A 20572-nucleotide genomic window follows, 5' to 3' on the forward strand; every position below is an offset into this window, starting at 1 on the left:
AACTAATAGTATAATAATAGTAACATCTTATACTAGTAGTATTATTTACTGCTCGTCATAATTAATAGAATTAATAAATAAGCAAACATGCCATTATTAAAAATTAGTTATGTACCTCCCGCTCATCTCTTATCGGTCAAATTTCTTTTTTCTGATAAATAAATAGGAGGATTAAAAAAAAAATATTAGTTATATATTTCTGGAAATTAATTTTATTACTTGGCCTGGGGGGTTGTGTCACGAGTCACGATCGGATCAGTACAAAATCTGGTTGCTTATGCTATGTTCTAGTATTTGTCTCATAAGCAGAGTTTAACATTGGAAGCAGCGAGTGTGTTTGTGTGTGAGAGAGATACGAATTACAAATTACAATACATAGAAATCTAAAACCAGAGGAGATAGAGATGAAAGGAGAGATTTGTTGTTGTTTTTGTGAGTGGTGGTGTGCACCAAGCAATAAAACAAAAGTGTCCGTAAAGTTCATCCTGGTTTCTCGGGATTCTTAATTTTCGTCTTCTTCTTTGTTGTTTTGTTCTCTTTTTTGCCCTTAACAAGGAGGAGGTCCTTGTCATTGCATCTTCGAAAGCTCTTCTTCCTTTTCACTCCCTTTGATCTGAAGCCTCTCACCAATGTTTCGCTCTTTCGTGTTGCTTCCTGCATTGATCTAAATGGGATTTTGTTTTTCTTTTCTCAATTTCCATTGGGGTACGTCAATTTTTGTTTTTCTTAAAAGAAGAAAGAAAATGAGCTTGCGCTTTTTATTATGACTCGTATCTGGGTTTCGATTGGGATGGGCAAAGATGATGATTTTTCACTTTTTTACGAAAATTACCATTAACTATTTGTGATTCGGTTCTGGATTGCGATTTGGTAACACATTGACGGTGTTTTTTCCTTTTAAAAAGGAAAATGAGCTTACGCTTTAATGAGAATCTAGTTAATGTTGATGAAAGTAGCTGCAATTGATTTAACCGTTTGTTGTGTTATCCACCAACCTATGTTCTTCTCTAGTTCAACTTTAACTTCTTCGAATCTTGTTCTTTCCGAGTTCAGACTCGTAATTGCCACTCAAGTTTTTTTCTTTTTGGGGTATAATTTAAATCTTTTGTTGGTACGTAAACATTTGAATATTGGGTCGGTGATGGATCTGGTGGCGTGAATGTGTGAATTAATTAATCAAGGCTCTACCCTTCCCTTATTCACATATTTTTTATTCTCTGAATAGGAAGTTTGTTTTGTTTATTTGCTGGATTGGTGTTTTAAATTGCTGCTTTTTTCTATTTTAAATGAACACCATTATTTTCCTTTTTGATGTAGGTTTGTGTTTGCTGAACTGGAGGGGGATTCACTCAATGATTTTCTCTACACAAATTTGAATGATGTTGGAATAACGAACTTGGATTGGTTTCTGGGTGTATTCACAGAGGATTTGCAGTTAAAGCATCGAGCTTATTGGTTAGAGAATGTCCAGGCCTCTGCACCGAGGGGTATCTATTCGGATCCCTGATAGCAACAATAATGACTTGTGGGACTCTCAATCCAAAGATAAAACAGAAAAAGAAGGTTTGGATAGAAGAGGTTCCTTTGGTCACCCCTCACCCTTGAGGTCTCCCTTTAAGTTGCTTTTTTCGGATAATTCTAATTCCAAATATGGCATCGGTGAGAATGGTTTCTCATCTGATCCCTTCATTATTGGCACTCCAAGAAGTAGGCACAAGTTGGTTCTTCTTTTCTTGAAGTTTAGTTTAGTGTTTATAGTTATTCTTGCTCTTGCTGGATCTTTTTGGTGGACAATCTCAATTTCAACTGCATCAAGAGGTCACATTTACCATGGTTATAGAAGACTCCAAGAGAATCTTGTATCAGACCTGTTGGATATTGGGGAGATTTCTTATGCTCCCTCAAGACTGAAAGAATTGGAATTCTGTTCTGAGGAGTTTGAAAATTATGTTCCTTGCTTTAATGTTTCTGACAATCTAGCTCTTGGTTTTTCTGATGGAAATGAGTTTGACCGGCAATGTCACCATGAGCTCAGGCCTAATTGTTTAGTTCTCTCTCCACCAAATTACAAAATTCCTCTTAGGTGGCCTACTGGAAGGGATATTATCTGGATTGCTAATGCTAAAATAACTGCACAGGAGGTTCTTTCTTCTGGAAGCTTTACCAAAAGGTGAGTGAGAGATATACATCTCTCCTAGTTGCTGTCATACTTTGAGCTATTGTTTCATCTTAAAGTTTTCATGTATTTTTATTTGGTTACAGGATGATGATGCTTGATGAAGAGCAAATTTCCTTTCGTTCAGCCTCTCTTATGTTTGATGGTGTTGAAGACTACTCACATCAAATCGCAGAAATGATTGGACTCAGAAATGAATCTAGCTTCATACAAGCTGGGGTAAATGAATATTTATTCTCCATTGAAAATGGTGTAGTTAAGGATTTTTTACTTTATTTTTTGTGGTAATTATAGTCCTATTCCACTAATTCAGTGCATGTTAGTTATAAAATTGAGCATTCTTAAATTCATCCACTTTGCTTAATTTTGATAAATGGGTGGGGTATCTGCATTGACTTAACTTCACTGCTTACTCTAATAGTAGTAATATTAAAATAGATATCATTATTAAACTATCTTCAAGGTATTTTCTTCAAATAATGAATAACAATCCAAATCTTCTCTCTTTGCTTGAAATGTTAACCTTATTTATATCTGAACTGTTCTAGCATTTACCTTGCTCTACAATGATACAATTGTTTGTCTTTAAGTGCCAGAAAATCCCATGGGATTATTGAATAAGTTTCTTGACATCTTTGGCTAAGCAGCATCTCCTCATCTACTTGGTGGGTAATTATATTCATAATTTTCTTGTACCCTGCATTTTGGAGGGTTTTGTGATAGATTTTCTGATAGGTTATGGTGGTACTGAATGTGAACTTTAGTTCTTAAAGTTTGATTTAATTATTCCTTGTCTAAAATGTTCTTTGATTAAACATGTTGGCATTCTAAATATACAGGTTAGAACCATACTGGACATTGGCTGTGGTTACGGTAGCTTTGGAGCACACCTCTTTCAGAGTCAGCTTTTAACTATGTGCATTGCAAGCTATGAGCCTTCTGGCAGTCAAGTTCAGCTTACACTTGAGAGGGGTCTTCCTGCTATGGTTGCTTCTTTCACTTCTAAACAATTGCCATATCCATCTCTCTCCTTTGACATGTTGCATTGTGCAAGATGTGGCATTGATTGGGACCGAAAAGGTATCTTAGAAAACCTACCTCCTCCTACTTTCTATAAGGTCAATGTGATTCTGTCATTCTATGCATTTATTTGACAACTCCAAACAAGATATTGGATAATGAATCTCATTGGAAGGAGAAATTAGATACCAGAAAATAAGAAACAATATTCATTCTTATAGACATACAGTACTTATCCTTTCTGTTTCTTCAAGTTATGCTTTTTAATTTTTACATAATTGGGAATTGAACGTTGAGGGCTGGTTGTCTCTTGTGGTATTGCATTGTTTCACAAGTGAGCTTAGACCATCCATCAACACTCTTTTGGAACCAAGGAAAATATTAACTGTTGATGTCCTATAACACTTATGGTTTTCTCCCAAATAAGCTTGCTACATGGATTTTCCCATTTAGAGCTAAGTGATTTTTTAATTGCAATGCATTCATTCTTAGGTTCTTTAATTTATTATTTTTTGAAATTTTGGGCACAGTTCATATGCTGATTTATGTCAACTGGCCGTTCCCTCTGGTATTCAATTTTTTCCCCCATCAAGCATATGCCTACATCACTGTTTGGGAACCAAGAAAAAATATTGATAGTTATCTGGGCTTCTATGTTCTTTCTGGTTGTTCCAACTAACCCAATACGTTTCTCCCATTTTGATTAAAAATATTGCTCTATCCATTTATGCTGCCTTGCACTGAAAATCTTCCATGTGAGATGCCTGAAAGTCTTGCTGTACATTCCTTTTTGTTTCTGATGTAGCTCTACTTTTGAACTCCACAGTTTTTTTTTTTTGGAGGGGGGGGATTGTTTGCTGTACACTTTGGGGAAAAAATGAAATTCAATTTTTTGCTACAGGAAGTTTCCCAAAGTTAAAGTAGCTATTGATTGTCGTCTACCAAAGTCAACCTAAACATTGTACTTATTTGATTCTGTCAAGTATTTATCGAGAAAATCACTCATCATTGATTGCATATGGGTTTCCTGTTTACTCAAAATACATTATATTAGAATTAATATAAAATATTACACCCATCGTCTAACTGAAAACCTACTAAAAGCAAAATATGCACATACCTTCTATGTTTATTTGCCTAGTCATTGAATTATCTAACAAACTGGAGTTAACTTGTTGAAGTATTCCTCTTATGTCTGCATGAATTTCATCCATCAAGCTGCTTCTTTCATATTATTATTCCCTTTTCAAAGTTTAAACTCTAGAATTTGAAATTTTACTTCTGAGCTTTAAAACCTTAGCTTTAATTTTTCTGCATTTATTAATGTTGTAGTGCCTTGTGGTCAGTGAGATGAATTCACTGAATATCTGGACTCTGCTTGATCTTATTAACATTCATATTACATGGTATAGATGGCATTCTCATGATTGAAGCTGATAGACTTTTAAGACCGGGGGGCTACTTTGTCTGGACTTCACCACTTACAAATGCTCGTGACAAAGACAGTCAGAAAAGATGGAAGTTCATACAAAGTTTTGCTGAAAACCTTTGCTGGGATATGCTGTCACAGCAAGATGAAACTGTCGTATGGAAGAAAACTAGTAAAAGGAATTGCTATAGTTCAAGGTAGCACCTCTGCGACAAGTATTGATGAAATGTATTTCACTTTGTATATCCTGGAAAGAGATATCTTGTAACTAGGACCTTCGTTATATGAATATACATTTGTATACTACATAAAATTTTATAAATGTCCCTGATAATTAGCATTTCCTGTCTATATTTTCAGAAAGAATAGTTCTCCCCCTCCTTTATGTGGCAGAGGCTATGATGTGGAGTCTCCGTATTATCGAGAACTGCAAAACTGCATAGGAGGAACACATAGCAGCCGCTGGATTTCTGTCCAAGAGAGGGAAACTTGGCCTTCCAGAGATCACTTGAACAAAAAGGAGCTTGCAATCTTTGGTAATTGTTATATTCTTTAACATTTATTTATAGATTTCTCTTAATAGAAGGATTTTACTGTACTGTATCACTGAATGAAATCTCCTTTCTAGTAGGTTATCTTAATATGTATATATTTACTTGCATTAGGGTTGCAATCTGATGAATTTGCTGAGGACTCTGAAAGCTGGAAAGCAGCAGTTCGAAATTATTGGTCTCTTCTGTCACCTTTAATATTTTCTGATCATCCAAAGAGACCTGGTGATGAGGACCCTCCACCACCTTATAACATGCTAAGAAATGTGCTAGACATGAATGCTCATGTTGGTGGTTTTAATTCTGCAATGTTGCAAGCTGGAAAATCCATATGGGTAATGAATGTGGTCCCTCTGAGTGGACTCAACTATCTTCCCTTGATCCAGGATCGAGGTTATGTTGGTGTTTTGCACGATTGGTATTTTAAACTCCTATCTCTTATTTTAGAATTTCATGATTCTTTGTTTGCCTTTTTTTTTTTTTTTTGCTTGGCTGAATGCAAACTCTGAGCCATCTGCTAAATTCTTTCTTCCTTACCTTGTTCAATTTTGTTTTAACGTCTTGATACCTTCCAAATATATAGAATTATTGATTTCCTTATGTAAAATATTAGCATTAATGCCTTGATCTAGGTTGTGTACTTATTTAAATTCTGGTGGAGGATATAACATTTGCATTAGGGTTTGAACATTCTTAATGTGTTTTAGTTTTGTTTGACTTCAATATTTTAAGTAAATAAAATGTCTGACTTTTGTTAAAAACAAGATGGTGATACAACAACAAAAGCCTTATCTCATTCAGTAATGTCATTGGGTTCGGTTAAAGACCAAATCCTCGAGATAACATTCACCATGAGATCACTCTTAACAACTCTCTCTGTTGTCCTTCTTGGTTTCCTTCTCCCCCTTTTCACATAACTAAAATCATATTATATACTCTTTTTATTGGTGCTTTTTTTGTACATGTCAAAACACCTTAACTGACTTTCTGTCTTTTTTTCCTCAATTAGTGTCACTCCGTTATTTCCTTATACACAATCGTTTGGTATCTTGTCCTTTCTTGTGTGGTTATACATCCATCTTAATATTTGTAATATTCAACCCAGATATTTGAACTTCAAAACTTGTGGTATGACATCTTCTCGCATTTTTACTTCCAAGTTATTTCTCTTGTTTCTTGGAAAATAGAGTTAATGGATATTAAACCTTGTATCAATCAAGAACTGGTTCAACCTAAAAAACTTAAGATGCTAGGTGAGAGCAGTTGAATGATTTATGTATCTAACATTCCCTTACTGCCAGAGCTATTTGGGCTTAAGCATGAACAGTGCACAACCTTGTTCCAGTCAATGCTGAAATTAATTTGATTTGTGAATAGGAGTGGCAAGGATTGAATTCATAATCAGTTGGAGACCATATCTAGGACTAACTCATTTTTTAAAACTTAAGCTATTAAATGGAGCTGTAGGAATGGTTTTATATCTGTAAACTTTATTACATGCCAAAGTATTGCAGCTTAAATTAAATATTCTAAACTTATCGGCCTTGTGAAAAGGTCACTGTTAATTGTTAGATTACGATTTGGGGAACAACTGCTGCCACTTATAAATTTCTTACAATTTTGATCATCTGTGGTTTCTAGGTGTGAGGCCTTCCCAACGTACCCTAGAACCTATGACTTGGTCCATGCAGCAGGACTTTTATCCCTTGAATTTGCTCAGCAGCGCAGCTGTACCATGCTTGACATGTTCATTGAAATTGACAGGTTACTTCGTCCAGAGGTATGTAAAAATACTCTGGGCTTTACTTTTTTCTTTGTGGTCCTTTACCTCTTACATTTTTGTGTTTTCCTACTCGCTTCATTTGATGTGATGAGATATAAATATATAAAGCTATGAACTTAAGTGAAGCCATTTTTATTCAACACTCGTTGGGGCAAGGATAACCTTTACAAAACCTTAACTAAACTCTTAACAATGGAAGGAGTCTCTAGATTTCTCTTTGTTGGAGCTTTATTGTCATGCAGTATTGTAATATATATATTGTCTGTTTCTTTATTGAATCTAAGCATGATGGCCTGGATTTGAGCATATTATAATCTAATAATACTAACAAGATAGTAAAAGTTGCTGGATATTAATTTCATGGAAGATTACACACTTGTACATATGAACTTACCTCCAGTTTGCCTAATATCGTATTCATTTATGACCCTACTTTTGTAGTCTTAAAAGTTTACTATGTCATGTACTTCTAAAGATAGCAGTTGCAGAGTTGATCTTTGCTGTCAACATTGAGATCCTGCCGAAAGTTAAAATTTTAATTTTTCTTTCTTTCTGTGAAAGCAGAAAGCTAAGATTGCTTTTTTTTTTTTTTGTGCTAAGGGTTAGAAAAATAAAATAAACACACCTTACTTCCTAGCAAAGCATCATGCAATAGAGAAATGTTAGATTTGCAGGATGTTATCACCAGATAGCTACTTTCCTCAGAATTGATATATTATAGGTCTTTGTCTTTTGATATGCTAACAATGGCTATGTGTGCAGGGTTGGATTATAATTCGTGACACAGTTCCTTTAATAGAGTCAGCAAGAGCTCTAACAACAAGGCTAAAGTGGGATGCGCGAGTTGTAGAAATTGAAAGTGACAGCGATCAGAGACTCCTGATCTGTCAAAAACCTTTCTTTAAGAGACAGGCAAATTAATTCATTCATGCCCAGAAGAAATTAGACCATAATATTCATATATTCATTTTTCATAATGTTCATTTATTATCATAATGCTCCGCCATAGAAAGTGGGGATTGAAAATTTTGGACAGAAAAGAAAGCCGAAAAAAAAAACAAGAGGAAGAAAGAGTGCATTCTCGTCAATGATACCACCACAACTCCTATGTAGCCGTAAGGCATATACATGGGACCTTGTAATTATCAAACGAGGAGCAGAGCAGAGCAGAGCAGAGGAAGAAGTATACTGTTAGATTTGATTTTTCATGTGATGTCTGATTACAGTTACACAGACACATGATTAAGATTGGGAAAGATGGTGATAGAATAAGTTATATATTTATGTTTTGTTTGCTGTGGTGTATAAAATGCTCAGCGGTTAATGACCCCGATTTTCGTATAGAATTATTTTTCTGCTCTCATTGATTTCATAGGTTCTTTAACGTCTCCTGTAATGTAACGGCCCGGCAAAATTATATTTTGATAAATCATGTCAATGTTTATAACGTGAAATCAAAATCACATTCTCCATCAGCCAGTGTAAAATTACCTGATTTCTGGTTGGATGTACTGACACTGATTAATTGGAATAAACAAAACTAATGTAGTAATGTGGCGATTTGAATTGGTTGCTTGTGTGTTGCAATTGCACAATATATAATTGAAACCTGCAGTTATCTTTCCCTACTTTGAGAATTAATTTAGCTTTTCTTTTCACCTATAAATCTTAATAAATAATATCCAAGTAAAATAATATAGTTAAGCATAAGCGCAGAGTTTGTAGGTTTACCCTTTTTTTTCTGGCTTTGCCAAATTCTCAGGTTAATTTCAATATTTTTTCATTTGACTTCAAAAATGTAGTCTACATGACATGTTTAGCCGCATTAAATAGGTGAATTAGTTATTACTTGAATTACACACTAACAGCAAATTTGTTTTGAATTATGCTGAATGCAAAAGCGTGCTTGGAAGGTGTGATCTTCCTTTTGACGGGTGCATGTCTGGTTATGTTTTATAGACGCATGTCTTGTGTCTTTTTACATCAAATACATAAAAATAAAAGATAAAGAAGCTAATTACATTTGCTTCAATATAACTCGTTTAGATCTTCTGCAATTTACAACCAAACACACTGAAACTTGTTTGAGATATGTATCAATTTACTTACAATAGAATTTAATTGAAGTGCTGGTAGTTCATTACAATTTCAAACAATAAGTTTTAGCATGATTGATTACTATTCAACTAGAACATTACAGGTCATAAATTCTTGAAGCCTTTAATTTGGAGAGTTCTTTGTTTGTGGAATAATGAAAAAGTTCTGTCCGAAAATATATATGACTACTTACAAACATTCTAACACTCAAGTAAGTAATGTATTTAAATAGAAAAATATAAAAGCTGTAAGAAAAGAGGGTACCTTGAGAGAGAAATCTCTTAGTGTTATATAAAGATGTGAAATTAAAATAAATAAAAAATGGTTAACCTATTATGAAGTGTGTCTTTTACATTATTTAAAGAGATATAATTCTTATTAATTTGCAGACTAAAAGTGTATGAAAAGAGATAAGACAAAATGTTGAGATGCTCCTGCAAAATACTTGTTATTCACAAACGTTCTTTAAGAACAATGTACAAAAATATTGTAGTTGCTCAGGTAAATTCAAAACTAGAAAACAAATTAACAACATTAATAAATTTGGAACTGTTTATATAAATAATATTTTGTGCTATTAACAAATATAACCGACCTTAGCTCAGTTGGTAGAGCGGAGGACTGTAGTGGATAAACAGATATCCTTAGGTCGCTGGTTCGAATCCGGCAGGTCGGAATTCTCAGTCCATTTTTTTTTTCAATCCCATATGCTGTGTTTGATCAACTAATCACCGTTGATCATCATCACGTATATATACACGCAACCTATAACCGTTGATGTGGATGCTTCTCGTTGAGATTCATGGCTTGGCGCTTCTTCTCCTTCCTTTCTAAAACCCTAAACCCTAACCGCAACCCCTCTTCCTCCACATCCCCGTTCTCCACCTCCTTCCTCGTCACCAAAACCCCCAAAAAATTCAAGAAAAAACGCAAACCCAAACCCAGCCCGAGAACCACCCCGGTCCAGACCGAACCGAACCGCATCCCCCAATTCGAGCGCATTCTCCACCGCGACGCCCTCCTCCGCTTCGTGACCCGCTCGAAGCAGTTCCTCTCCGCCCAGCCGGAGCACGTCCTCCGCCTCGACGACGCCGGCAAGCTCCACCGCGAGCTCGGGTTCCCGCGCGGCCGCAAGGTCTCCCGCTTCCTCCTGCGCCACCCGCTCCTCTTCCAGACCTACCGCCACTCCGACGGCAAAACATGGCTAGGGTTCACCGACCTTATGGAGGACCTCCTCGCAGAGGAACGCTCCCTCATGGACCAATTGGAACTCGACCGCGTCGAGAAGGTTCGGAAGCTCCTCATGATGTCCGCGCGCAACCGCATCCCCCTCAGCAAGATCCACCACTGCAGAACCCTATTTGGCATCCCCGACGATTTCCGCGATAGGGTTTCCAAATACCCTAATTTTTTCAATATTGTGGTTGAAAACGACGGGAGGAGGGTGCTGGAGTTGGTTAACTGGGACCCACTTCTGGCAGTGAGTGCCTTAGAGAAAGAGTTCGTTGTTGACGAGGATTCCGCGAAGAGGAAGTTTAGGTTTCCGGTGAAGTATGGGAAGGATTTGGATTTGGAATTGGATGATAGTAGGAAGCTTAATTTGCTCAACGCGCTTCCTTTGGTGTCTCCGTATTCGGATGGGTGTAAGATTGATGTGTGGACGTTGGAGGCGGAGAAGTATAGGGTTGGGGTGATTCATGAATTCTTGAGCTTGACGTTGGAGAAGAGGGCGTCGATTCATCACCTTGTGGTGTTTAAGGAGGAGTTTAGTTTGACTAAGCATACTTATCAGATGCTGCGGAAGCAGCCGCGGGCGTTTTACTTGGCCGGAACCGAGATGAATTGGGGTGTGTTCTTGAAGGATTCGTATGATGGAAATGGGGTTTTGATTGAGAAGGACCCACAGGTGGTGTTTAATGAGAAGCTTTATAAGTATGCTCAGGTGGACCAAATGGAACCCGGGTGTGATGATGGGGTGGAAGAGCCACATTTGAGTTAATTGCAATGTGATGATTTTGGGGAAGAGAAATCAGAAATGTGTACTGAGAAGCATGCAGAGGTTTTGAAAGTTGTTGAGAAAAGAAGCCTCAATTGGAGCTCTCTTCAATTTAAGGGTGCTCTGAAACAGAAATCAAATGGTTTTCTGATAATGGGATGCAAAAGGAAGAAAAAGGTTTATTTTGATGATTCAATCTATTCTCGTGATTGGCTTCACGGGTCCTCTTTGATTCCAAGGAAGAACAATGAGGATTGGATAGGTGGCAACTGGCTAGGATTTTAGGTTCCTCAAGGTTAACATTTTATCTTGGTATACGAGGTTCCATAGTTTCAACTTTTTTTTAATAGCTAGTTTCAACTTTCTATCTAGGTTGTGTTGTCATTTTTTGTATAGTTGTTTTTTTCTGTACCAATTTTTTCTGTAGTTATTAATAAATAAATATGAATATTTTTGCATTATTTCTATCACTAGTTGTTCTGTCTTCTGTTTGAAATGCAGAATAAACCTTAGAAAGCCAAATCGTTTGGTGTCATGTCTTAGCTTGTTTCCTTTTTTTTTTCTTTTTCTTTAATCATTAGGATTCTATTGAGTTTAGTTTCCGTGGTTATTAACTTATTGTATGTACCTGCTGTGTTGAATGGATACGGGTATGAGGGTATGAGTACTGTGCCTGTGGTTCAGAAAAAAAATTTAAAACTCAAGGTATGAGAGGATATATCACAAGAGAAATTTAAAATATAAAAATATAAACGATGAAGTATTAGAATCATAATATAGAAACAATTTTCAAATTGTTCCTACTCATGTAAGCAAAAATATTGATACATAGCACAGGTTCTGAATGATGTAAAGTAGCAGTTAGTTTCATTTAGTAAGATGACTTGGGTGATAGCAACTCTTGCATCCATAAACCATGCATACCCCCAACAAGTACTGTGGACGAGGCTTTGTGCATCAATGAAAAGTGAAACTGATACCATTTTGAAATGGTTATGGAAATCTTTAGTATGCTAGTGTTCAACAAAATTCCAACAAAAGAACTTCTAGGAACCCATCTTCATTTTCTGCTGTTGTTAATTTGTTGTATGCATATATTCAATACTGTAGAGCTCTGGTTTGTGTGAAAAATTCTTTTATTTAGTCTCACTTCCCCTTTCCCTTCCCTTTTTATTTGAGGCTGTTATTATCCTGTTTACAAGCTGTCATCCTTAGCCGGGCTACCTTATTTTATTTCAGGACTCAAATTCTGTGTGTTTGGTAGTTTATTTTGTCAGTACTGAATTTTGAAAAACTTGGCCACTAGAGAGGCATTATGTTTAACAGCAACAGCGAAAATCCACTTTCAAGTTTCAAATTGTGCAATTGAAATATGATCTCTGTAAGAGCAGTAGCCTCAAAGAAATGCTGTAAAGCACAGTTGATGTTTATGGATCTCGGTTCAAATGATCCAATGGCTCATAACTTGGCTCTTCATCCGCAACTTTGAGATATTCCAAAACCGTAACAACTTCTCAATTTCAATTTTAACATCCAACATTGGTCACTACTAATGACAATGAGTGAGGGATTCTGAGAGCAACTTAAAAAAGTTCAAACTGAGTGAGGTTGCAGAAAACCTCCTTGAGTTGACCAACAAGATTTTAGATCACAAGTTTATATCATCACAAGTTTTTAGATCTTTATTATTCTAATTGAAGTTTATCGGGAAAGATACAAAGTCGCGGAAGTTAGTAATAATTCAATGCGACGCATCATTGTTTAATTTGTTTTACTTCCTTTTTTTATCATTATTGCAGTACTGTTTCATTTTCACTAAATACACTTGTCAAACTATTACTTGCCCTGGCAAGAATAGCAGGCGTGCCTCTTTATTTGGAGTTTGAATCATAGTGATGATATAAACAATAAAAAGTGTATAGTAGGATAGATCAGTGGAGGAGCTTGTACACAAGTTCCCAGCATTCCTCTTTGATACCTTCAAATAGATATCACACGGGTACTGGGAGTTATCTTGCGGTATATTTCATTTCCAATTTCAACTTTTGAGTTAAACTTGATGATGCCTTCTATGAATTGTTCAGTTGCCATCATATTCACTATTCACACAAGGTTTTGATGATAATGACAACAGTAGCAACAGTACGTGCTAGGCCAATTATTGTTTTGCATGCCAAAATTGTTTAAATTTGAGAAAGCCAGATGAAGACATCAAGCTCCACACACTAATATTGGAGACGATGAAGACTGCATTACATCAAGTCTTAAACCAAGAGACTATCAATGACTAGAGCAGTCTCCTTTATGGTATAATCAAACACCCATGATAACTAACAGGTTGAAACAAAACAACAACAATCACAGCAAAGCCTTCTTATTCCACAGAGTGGGTTACAGGTTGAAGCAAGTACTGGGTAAAAACAAGTTTGAAAAATACTCCTCCATTTTATCAAGTCTTAGAAATACTGATGAATTGCAGCTTTTCACAGACACCTAATGATGTTTAGTTTGGCTCCTTGACCTGTTCCTGATTTTCTGGGAAACACTAGCACTGCTTCTATGCACACTGGAGGAACTTGACCCTCCATGGCCGCCACCTTTCTTTAGTGCTCTTCTGTAGGAGGTCCGGCTGCTGTTACCAAGTGCAGCTTTGGCAACACTATCAGTGAGTATTTCTCGTCCCCTTTGAGTCTTGATAGATTGCTTGTTCAGGTAAACAAGCTTTGGAAGAAGACCACAAACTGCTTTGCGCAGCTGATCATCACTGATGTTGCTTTGAATTGGATTTCCAAGCAGATTCAGGGCCTGAAGTGAGTTGTAGTTAGCCACCAGCTGGCCTAATGCTTTTGTTGTTGCGATCTTGTTAAAGCTCAGGTCCAGAACTGTTAGCTTCAATAACCTATGTAGCCCCTCAACATCACTTATCTTGTTTCCAGCAAGATATAGCTCTTTGACTAGGGTACAATTTGATAATCCTGATAAAACACGGCAGATAATTGTATTTAGAAAATACTGCACAAGTCTAGGAAATTCAAGAAGTGAAAACCTTCATTGAGCATCACTGCATCAACCAATGTAGAAACTGACCTTGTCCAATTCTTGAGATGCGATTATAACTTAAGTCAAGTACCCGCAGCCGTGTTAATTCTCTAAGGCCTTCAATAGTGCTGATTTTGTTTCTTGACAGATTCAGTGTATGAATACCCTTTGGGAGAAATCCGGGCGTGATATGAACTACAAATCAATGAGAAGGAGAGCCAATCAGTTTAGTTAGTATTATTATTAGGATTAGCTGATGTTATAGTTATATTAAGGACAACTTTTTTTCTCTCAGACAAGCTTACCTATGAGATTGTTCGACAAATTGACACAGCGGAGACTGAAAAAGTGTGAAAGAGAGGGGATGGCTTTTATGCCAATGCTTGATATATGAGCTGCAGTTGAGGCTGGGTTCAGGGACTGGACCACACTATTGGCATTCAATATCTCCTTTGAAAGATTGGCATCTGGATGTTGAATCAACTGGGCTGTGCTTCTTGCCATTGATCTACCATCATCAGGAGAAGGTGGGAAGGCAATGCTTCCAATATTGTCATCATTGAAATCATCCTCAAGAGGTGGCTGCTGAATTTCGAGATCTTTCACCCACTCATCCACTCTGCTATATGAGGATGATTCTGTGGAGAAAGCCACCCATTGATTTTGTGGCCAGAAACCAAAATTATCTTTCTGAAATCTGCTCCACCTTTGGTTATCAAAATTTCTGTCATCGCAGCTTTTCTGAAAGTATTCCCCAAACGATGAGCTTGGTGAGTGTGATTCCACATGGCTCAAAGCCTTGTCTTGTTTTGGTTCAAGGGTGTCTGAGGAGTACCCACATTGACTATTTAAAGCAGCAGTCACAGGATGTATTTGTGTCGATTTGCTTAACTGAGATCTATGTATATTCCTGTGGCTCCAGAGGAACAACTTCCACCACAGTCTTTTACTTCTAGAAGGGAGAACTTGACTTGAGGAATGCCTTTTCAACATCACTCTATCAGCACTGCGGTGAGTCATCACAGACCTGGGGCTTTCTAGATTAACCATCTGATGTGCTGATAACCCCTGCAAATCCTCAAAAGACTGTGACTTTGAAGATGGAAAGAGATGACAAGTCTCCCTTAGTACATCCCTTCTTTCCAGGTCAGAGCAGGATCGCTTGAGCTTTGGAGAAGCACAAAATTCAGCTTTGCCAATCCCAGGATCACTGACATGTCCACTTTGAATTATGTCACAACTCTTTTTGCTGTATTCATGGTCTTTGTCTTCCAATTGAATGTTAGCTTGGTTTTCGTATAAACTAGGGTATTTTATCTCTTCACTTGATGGATCATATCCTCCTTTGCTTGCAGCAACTTCGAGGACTTGGAGATCAAAATCAGAGAGCTCCCTCTTGATGGAAGGTGATTCTTCATGCTCATCTTCCCCTTCATAAGCTTCCTCCACTTCAGTCTTCACAGGACTCTCAAGATTCATAACCCTTACATTGCCCCTTGAATTCTTCTGCACACCACTGGGTACTGGAACGTCAAGGGTGGCTGGCTTCAAATCACAATTCTCTGACAAAATCTTTGGGTGCTGTACTTCATCAAGTTGAGCTTTAAGTTCCCCTGTTGAAGACCCCTCAGTACCCTGGAGAAGTAAACAAAGCAGCTAAATTATACAGTTTACACCACAAAATCAGGTGAAGTGAAAGATATTTTCTCCTCTTTTTCTGTTTTGTAGTCTTAGCTCAAGGATCTAAGTCATCTAAACTAGTGTTTCGTGTGATGAGGCATGAGCTTATTAGTGTGGATGTCTTTTTTCTTTGTTTTTCTTTCTAAAAAAAAAAGAAACTAAAAATAGATTTTGAAAATAGAAATCAAACACACTATACATAAGTAACATATTATTACCTTGTTTTTCTCTTTCTTTCCAGTAAAAAAAGAGAGACACCTACACAAGGCCATGGCAGAACATAAAGCTTGTTCTGAATCACCTTTATATTCAATCTCCCTTGCACTTTCAAACTTTGTACTAGTCTATATACAATCCTTTTTCTCACATCTTGACTGACTCGGTTATATCATAGCAAGAGTGAGTGACAAGTTAGCCATAATCGGTGGGAAGGCGCAGAACAAGAGATTTGAGCTGTGAACAAGCAAAACAAGGACCAACACCTGCTAAAGTTGGTGAATATTTGACTAGAGAGTTGGCCAGAGTTGTTGTATATATCTATACCGCAGCTCTTCAAAGTTCCACGAATATTTGTCTATCGAAATAGACCTACGGAGTGGAAGAAGACCAACCAACCATTCAGAAATTCAGATAAAACAAGATATGCCAATTGCCAAGTAAAACTTGCAGTACACGAATAAATTCTTTGAAGAAAAAAAATATTTTATATACGACATCTAGAGTTTGCAACCCATACTCATCAAATAAGAATATATACTCTCTTGAGGGGGTGTGTAGAACTTGAAACAGAAGACACTTGGCGATTGTTTGAGGGGTCAAAGGGAACAAGAACTTACCTGACCAAAACGAAAACGGCTTGTGCTTGTAACACAGGCATGTCCCACGCATATAAAGATGGAACATTTGTGGTCAAAAGGCGAACCTTGTGAAGAAGGGATGGTAATTCGGACCTGAGATCTGTTGCTGATAACTCTCAAAGGAGCATAATTGTGTCGTGTTGTGTGGGAAATCAAACAAGGTGAAATTAGAGGTTGTTGGAGGGTGGTGAGAGTCAGAGGGAGGGATATTATTAAATGGTGGATGTTGGTAGAATTTGTTCTGAAAAAACAATGAAATGATGAAAGAGAAACGCGCATTCAACACGGTGTGTTCATCGTTTATCAGTGTCTATTGTTGTAAGGTCACTCTACGAGGCTGTGACCATGGCTTGGCCACTGCATGTGCCTCTTCCCAACCACAATGCGACAGCTAAATACTTAAAAAGAGAAATGCTAGTAATAACCTCTTTTGAATATTTTTTTTTATTAGTTAAAATTTATTAAAAATTATAAAAATTAATAATTTTTACATCTTATTTAATTATTTTCTCTTCTAATTTCATAGTTTTTAATACATTTTAATCAATGGAGGATGTTAAAAAATGTGTTACTAGTATATCAAAATATGGGTACATAAAATTTATGCTATCAATATTTTACAACAATAATCTTTATCTATTAAATTCTAAAAGTATAGTAAGAGAACATAGTCTATAAGAAAAAAGTATAAAATAATTTAAAAATAATTTCATTATTATCTAATTATAAATATACAGTAGTTCTATAAAACAGTTTTATAATATATAAAATATATATAAATTATTATATTCCTTTTTTTTAATTTTCCAACTGCCATAAATATCTTTTTCGAGTAGCTCTCACATCCTGCATCCCCCACCACAATTTTGAAAGACTTGACTTCCCCTTATTCTATTCGTAAACTATAATGACCCTCAATTATTTTTGTCTTTTTAAAAATTTAACAATGCCGTGCTTCATCACATGTATTGATAATGATTTTTTTTCCAAAAGTTAATTGCTTTTTCTTTTTTTAAAAAAAATATTTCCTAAATCTATGTGTTTTTTACCTTTTTCAAAAAGAATTCAAGATAAACTGGTCGAAACAGGTATTTTGTATTTCCTTTCATTTTAATTTATCACGTAAATAAAAATACAACGTTAATTTAGTTTTCATTTTTTAAATAATAAATTATTACTCGTGTACTTATATATTATAAATTTGAATTATTAATTTGGAGAGTAAAGCTTCTATTCCTCTCACTTTCTCAGTTAAATATTTTTAACATTTTCTGTCTTATTTTGAAATGTGTTTCACATAGTTCTATTGTAACTAGATAAAAATATATGTTTTCACTAACTCAATTTATTTCCTTTATTTTATCTCTAAATTGAATTTCAATAATTTTTTAAAATATATAAATATTTGAAAATAATGTTATATAATATTTTGAATTACTAATTATAATTTTTATATTAAAAATATACTTATTTATTATGATTTTAATTTACTATAATTTATATATAAAATATTTTTATTATAGATTTTAATATATGAATTATCTTTTTCACTGATACTAAAATAATAATATATCATAATTACTGATGAAGGAAAAACTTAATTACACGTGTTTCAAGAACTTCATATATATGTAAAAAAAAAAGTGAGGATCCACGTTTGATGATAATTTTAAGAAAATGTTAGCATAAAGACTGATTTTAAATAATTTAAAGTAGAAAATTTTTATAAGAAAAAAATATTTATCATAGTTTGATGAAACATTTATTTAATAAAATCCATCACTTTTAAATATTTAAAAGCAGTGTTAAGGATTAAATTAACAAAATCAATCATTTTTAATATAAAATGTTAATAAGTACCCAAATGTAACTAACATTATGTTTATCTCTAATTGTATGACTAAGTATATTTATTAAAATGCAAGAGAAACTAAATGTAGTTTATGTCATGAATAACTTATTTGGTAAAATATCGTAAGTTTAACTATGTGTTTTTGGATGATTCTGAGTTATTTGTGATTGGGCTTCATGATTGGGCCTTAAAGGAAGAGAATAGAGAAATTGTTTCTTGCACCCAACATTTTTTTGTGTACTCAGCAAATTTTTTGTAGATTCTGAAAGTATCCCTCCTAATAAATATATGAATTCACAATTCATATAATTTATATGAATTTACAATCGACACTGTTTTTTAATATTTAATTATATTTTTTTATAATTATTACATTAAGTAGATTTCTGATTTTGGTTCTTATTATAATTAATTTTGATCTAATAATGTATTTTATTACATATATCAATTTTAAATAAAAATCATAGATTTAATAAAAATTTATATATGTCAAAAAATTAATTATTAGATCAAAATTAATTATCATAAAATTTATTATGTAAATTTATATGTGCATTAAATATACATTAGAAATTTTAGTGTTATATATAACGACATTAATTATTTTAATGTAATTTTCCTATTAGCTCAGTTGGTTCGAGGGTCGTATTAATGATGCGAAAGTCACAAGTTCAAGTTTTGCATGGGCCATTCACAATCCGTATGATTGCCAATCCGGGCCTATTACCGGATTGCAATCCATATGTTTATTAGCAAGGATACTTTCAGAATTTACGAAAATTTGTTGGTTGCGCAAGAAAAAATAATGAATACACGAAGCAATTGCTAGAGAATAGGTGGATGCATGGGTGTAGATTGGGCCTTAGTGAGAGGAAAACTCCTAAAGCCCGTCCTAAGTCACACAAATAAATAAAAAACTGAGCCAATATTGCCGTAAAGAAATCATATTAATCTTCAATTTTGCATATAAAACTATATAGTGTTATAATTTATTAATTAGTTCAATTTAAAAGCGTCTCTATGTTAAATTTAGTCAAATTCAATCTATTCAATTATTAATAGGAAAAGTTGTATATCTAAAATTTGTAATTGAAAATTTTGAATGTCAACAAATCCTATTATAAGTAGGTGTGAGACATGTCACGGTCTCCCACCCTGCCCAAATCCTGTTGGAGAAGCCAATTTGTACCTATCCCATTGAGGAAAGCAATTGGGCACAAGTACAACTCGACGTTACCACTCACCAGTCACCACTACGGCATGCATTGCATGCGCATGAGATTTTGAGTAGTGAATGGTGGGTAATGAAAGCTTCTAAGTTCTAATGGAGTAGCTAGCTTAGCTAGGTGTAGTATAGTAGTACTACATTTTTTTTGGTTGGCTTGTGGATGGAAGATTAGGAACCCACCAAATCTGTGTCGTACTTAGGTACGCACGCACGCACGCATACCTAGTTGTTGCTAGTGACGTGTGTTACACAACCAAGTACGGATTGTCGGATATTGGTGTCGTCAACTTTGAATTCTTCTCTCTTCTACTCGTCCACTCTATACATCCCTTCTTAAGTGCTACAAATGGCAAGTTGTCTTTTGTTTTCCTTTCTCTGCAACTGCAATGGTTAATTGCTTGCCTTCCGGTAATCCACCAAATAAAAAATGCTAGATATAGGTATATTGTCTTGTATATAGATATAGCAAATAGGATCAAATCAAAGACAGATTAAGAATAATAGTTTAATGTCTATGTATTTTTGATGTAAAATAATTTTGTACTGTTATTTAATTATAAATAAACGTTTAAAGATAATTATTTTAAAAATTAATAAATTTATTACACTATTAATGCATAACTTTTTTCCTCTAAGAATAATTGCAGTTAGATTTCTTGTACAGATTATACATGGAAGGTTGATTTAAAAACAATGTTATTATCCTTGAATTGAAAGTGACCTGAAAAATGAAGGTTTATTAATTTTGAACAATTGTAAATAATTTTCCCTCGGTTAATATAAACTTAAAGAAGAAAATATCCAATGAATGGCAAACTCATCTAATTAATGAAACTTATTTTAATATATGGTAAATTTTTATTT

At 35.0% G+C, this 20572-nt stretch overlaps 3 protein-coding genes and 1 non-coding gene across 7 annotated transcripts; 3 read left to right on the top strand and 1 right to left on the bottom strand.

Moving 5' to 3' along the window:
- The first annotated feature begins 226 nt into the window (after window positions 1-226).
- Window positions 227-8253, top strand: LOC100812530 (probable pectin methyltransferase QUA2). 3 transcript variants are annotated; one of them, XM_003522742.5, is made up of 9 exons: window positions 227-705; window positions 1318-2170; window positions 2263-2395; window positions 3016-3256; window positions 4609-4822; window positions 4986-5161; window positions 5291-5594; window positions 6818-6956; window positions 7722-8253. In XM_003522742.5, the coding sequence occupies exons 2-9, from the start codon at window positions 1464-1466 to the stop codon at window positions 7878-7880; spliced, it is 2073 nt and encodes a 690-aa protein (XP_003522790.1). In that variant the 5' UTR covers window positions 227-705; window positions 1318-1463; the 3' UTR covers window positions 7881-8253. The 3 variants fall into 3 exon arrangements, with proteins under 3 accessions (XP_003522790.1, XP_040871067.1, XP_014630068.1); XM_041015133.1 differs by lacking the exon at window positions 227-705 and adding an exon at window positions 752-1111; XM_014774582.3 differs by lacking the exon at window positions 227-705 and adding an exon at window positions 752-1089.
- A 1393-nt stretch (window positions 8254-9646) lies between these two features.
- Window positions 9647-9732, top strand: TRNAY-GUA (transfer RNA tyrosine (anticodon GUA)). The gene is given in 2 exon segments: window positions 9647-9683; window positions 9697-9732. It is a non-coding gene; the product is annotated as a tRNA-Tyr (tRNA).
- On the top strand, window positions 9649-11510 carry LOC100813429 (protein WHAT'S THIS FACTOR 1, chloroplastic). Its single transcript, XM_003522744.5, has one exon. The coding sequence runs from the start codon at window positions 9859-9861 to the stop codon at window positions 11053-11055; it is 1197 nt and encodes a 398-aa protein (XP_003522792.1). The 5' UTR covers window positions 9649-9858; the 3' UTR covers window positions 11056-11510.
- Window positions 11511-13231: 1721 nt separating this feature from the next.
- LOC100813969 (uncharacterized) lies at window positions 13232-17000 on the bottom strand. Of its 2 annotated transcripts, none has more exons than XM_006578256.4 (4): window positions 16608-17000; window positions 14397-15726; window positions 14140-14286; window positions 13232-14027 (listed from the first exon to the last, which is right to left on the bottom strand). In XM_006578256.4, exons 1-4 carry the CDS (start codon window positions 16905-16907, stop codon window positions 13546-13548), a joined length of 2259 nt encoding a protein of 752 aa, XP_006578319.1. In that variant the 5' UTR covers window positions 16908-17000; the 3' UTR covers window positions 13232-13545. The 2 variants fall into 2 exon arrangements, with proteins under 2 accessions (XP_006578319.1, XP_006578320.1); XM_006578257.3 differs by lacking the exon at window positions 16608-17000 and adding an exon at window positions 15990-16359.
- Between the last annotated feature and the right edge of the window lie 3572 nt (window positions 17001-20572).

The sequence above is a fragment of the Glycine max genome, chromosome 4 (genome assembly GCF_000004515.6).
Source record: "Glycine max cultivar Williams 82 chromosome 4, Glycine_max_v4.0, whole genome shotgun sequence".
Classification (NCBI taxonomy): Eukaryota; Viridiplantae; Streptophyta; class Magnoliopsida; order Fabales; family Fabaceae; genus Glycine; species Glycine max.

Excerpts from the sequence above, each read along its gene's own strand:
- LOC100813969 (XM_006578256.4), bottom strand. The coding sequence starts at position 16,907 with ATGCGCGTTTCTCTTTCATCATTTCATTGTTTTTTCAGAACAAATTCT. Across the intron at positions 14,287-14,396 it reads TTTGTCGAACAATCTCATAG|TTCATATCACGCCCGGATTT; the intron begins GTAAGCTTGTCT and ends ATTGATTTGTAG. Across the intron at positions 14,028-14,139 it reads CATCTCAAGAATTGGACAAG|GATTATCAAATTGTACCCTA; the intron begins GTCAGTTTCTAC and ends GTGTTTTATCAG.
- LOC100813429 (XM_003522744.5), top strand. The coding sequence starts at position 9,859 with ATGGCTTGGCGCTTCTTCTCCTTCCTTTCTAAAACCCTAAACCCTAAC.
- LOC100812530 (XM_003522742.5), top strand. The coding sequence starts at position 1,464 with ATGTCCAGGCCTCTGCACCGAGGGGTATCTATTCGGATCCCTGATAGC. Across the intron at positions 4,823-4,985 it reads AGGAATTGCTATAGTTCAAG|AAAGAATAGTTCTCCCCCTC; the intron begins GTAGCACCTCTG and ends CTATATTTTCAG. Across the intron at positions 5,162-5,290 it reads AAAGGAGCTTGCAATCTTTG|GGTTGCAATCTGATGAATTT; the intron begins GTAATTGTTATA and ends TACTTGCATTAG.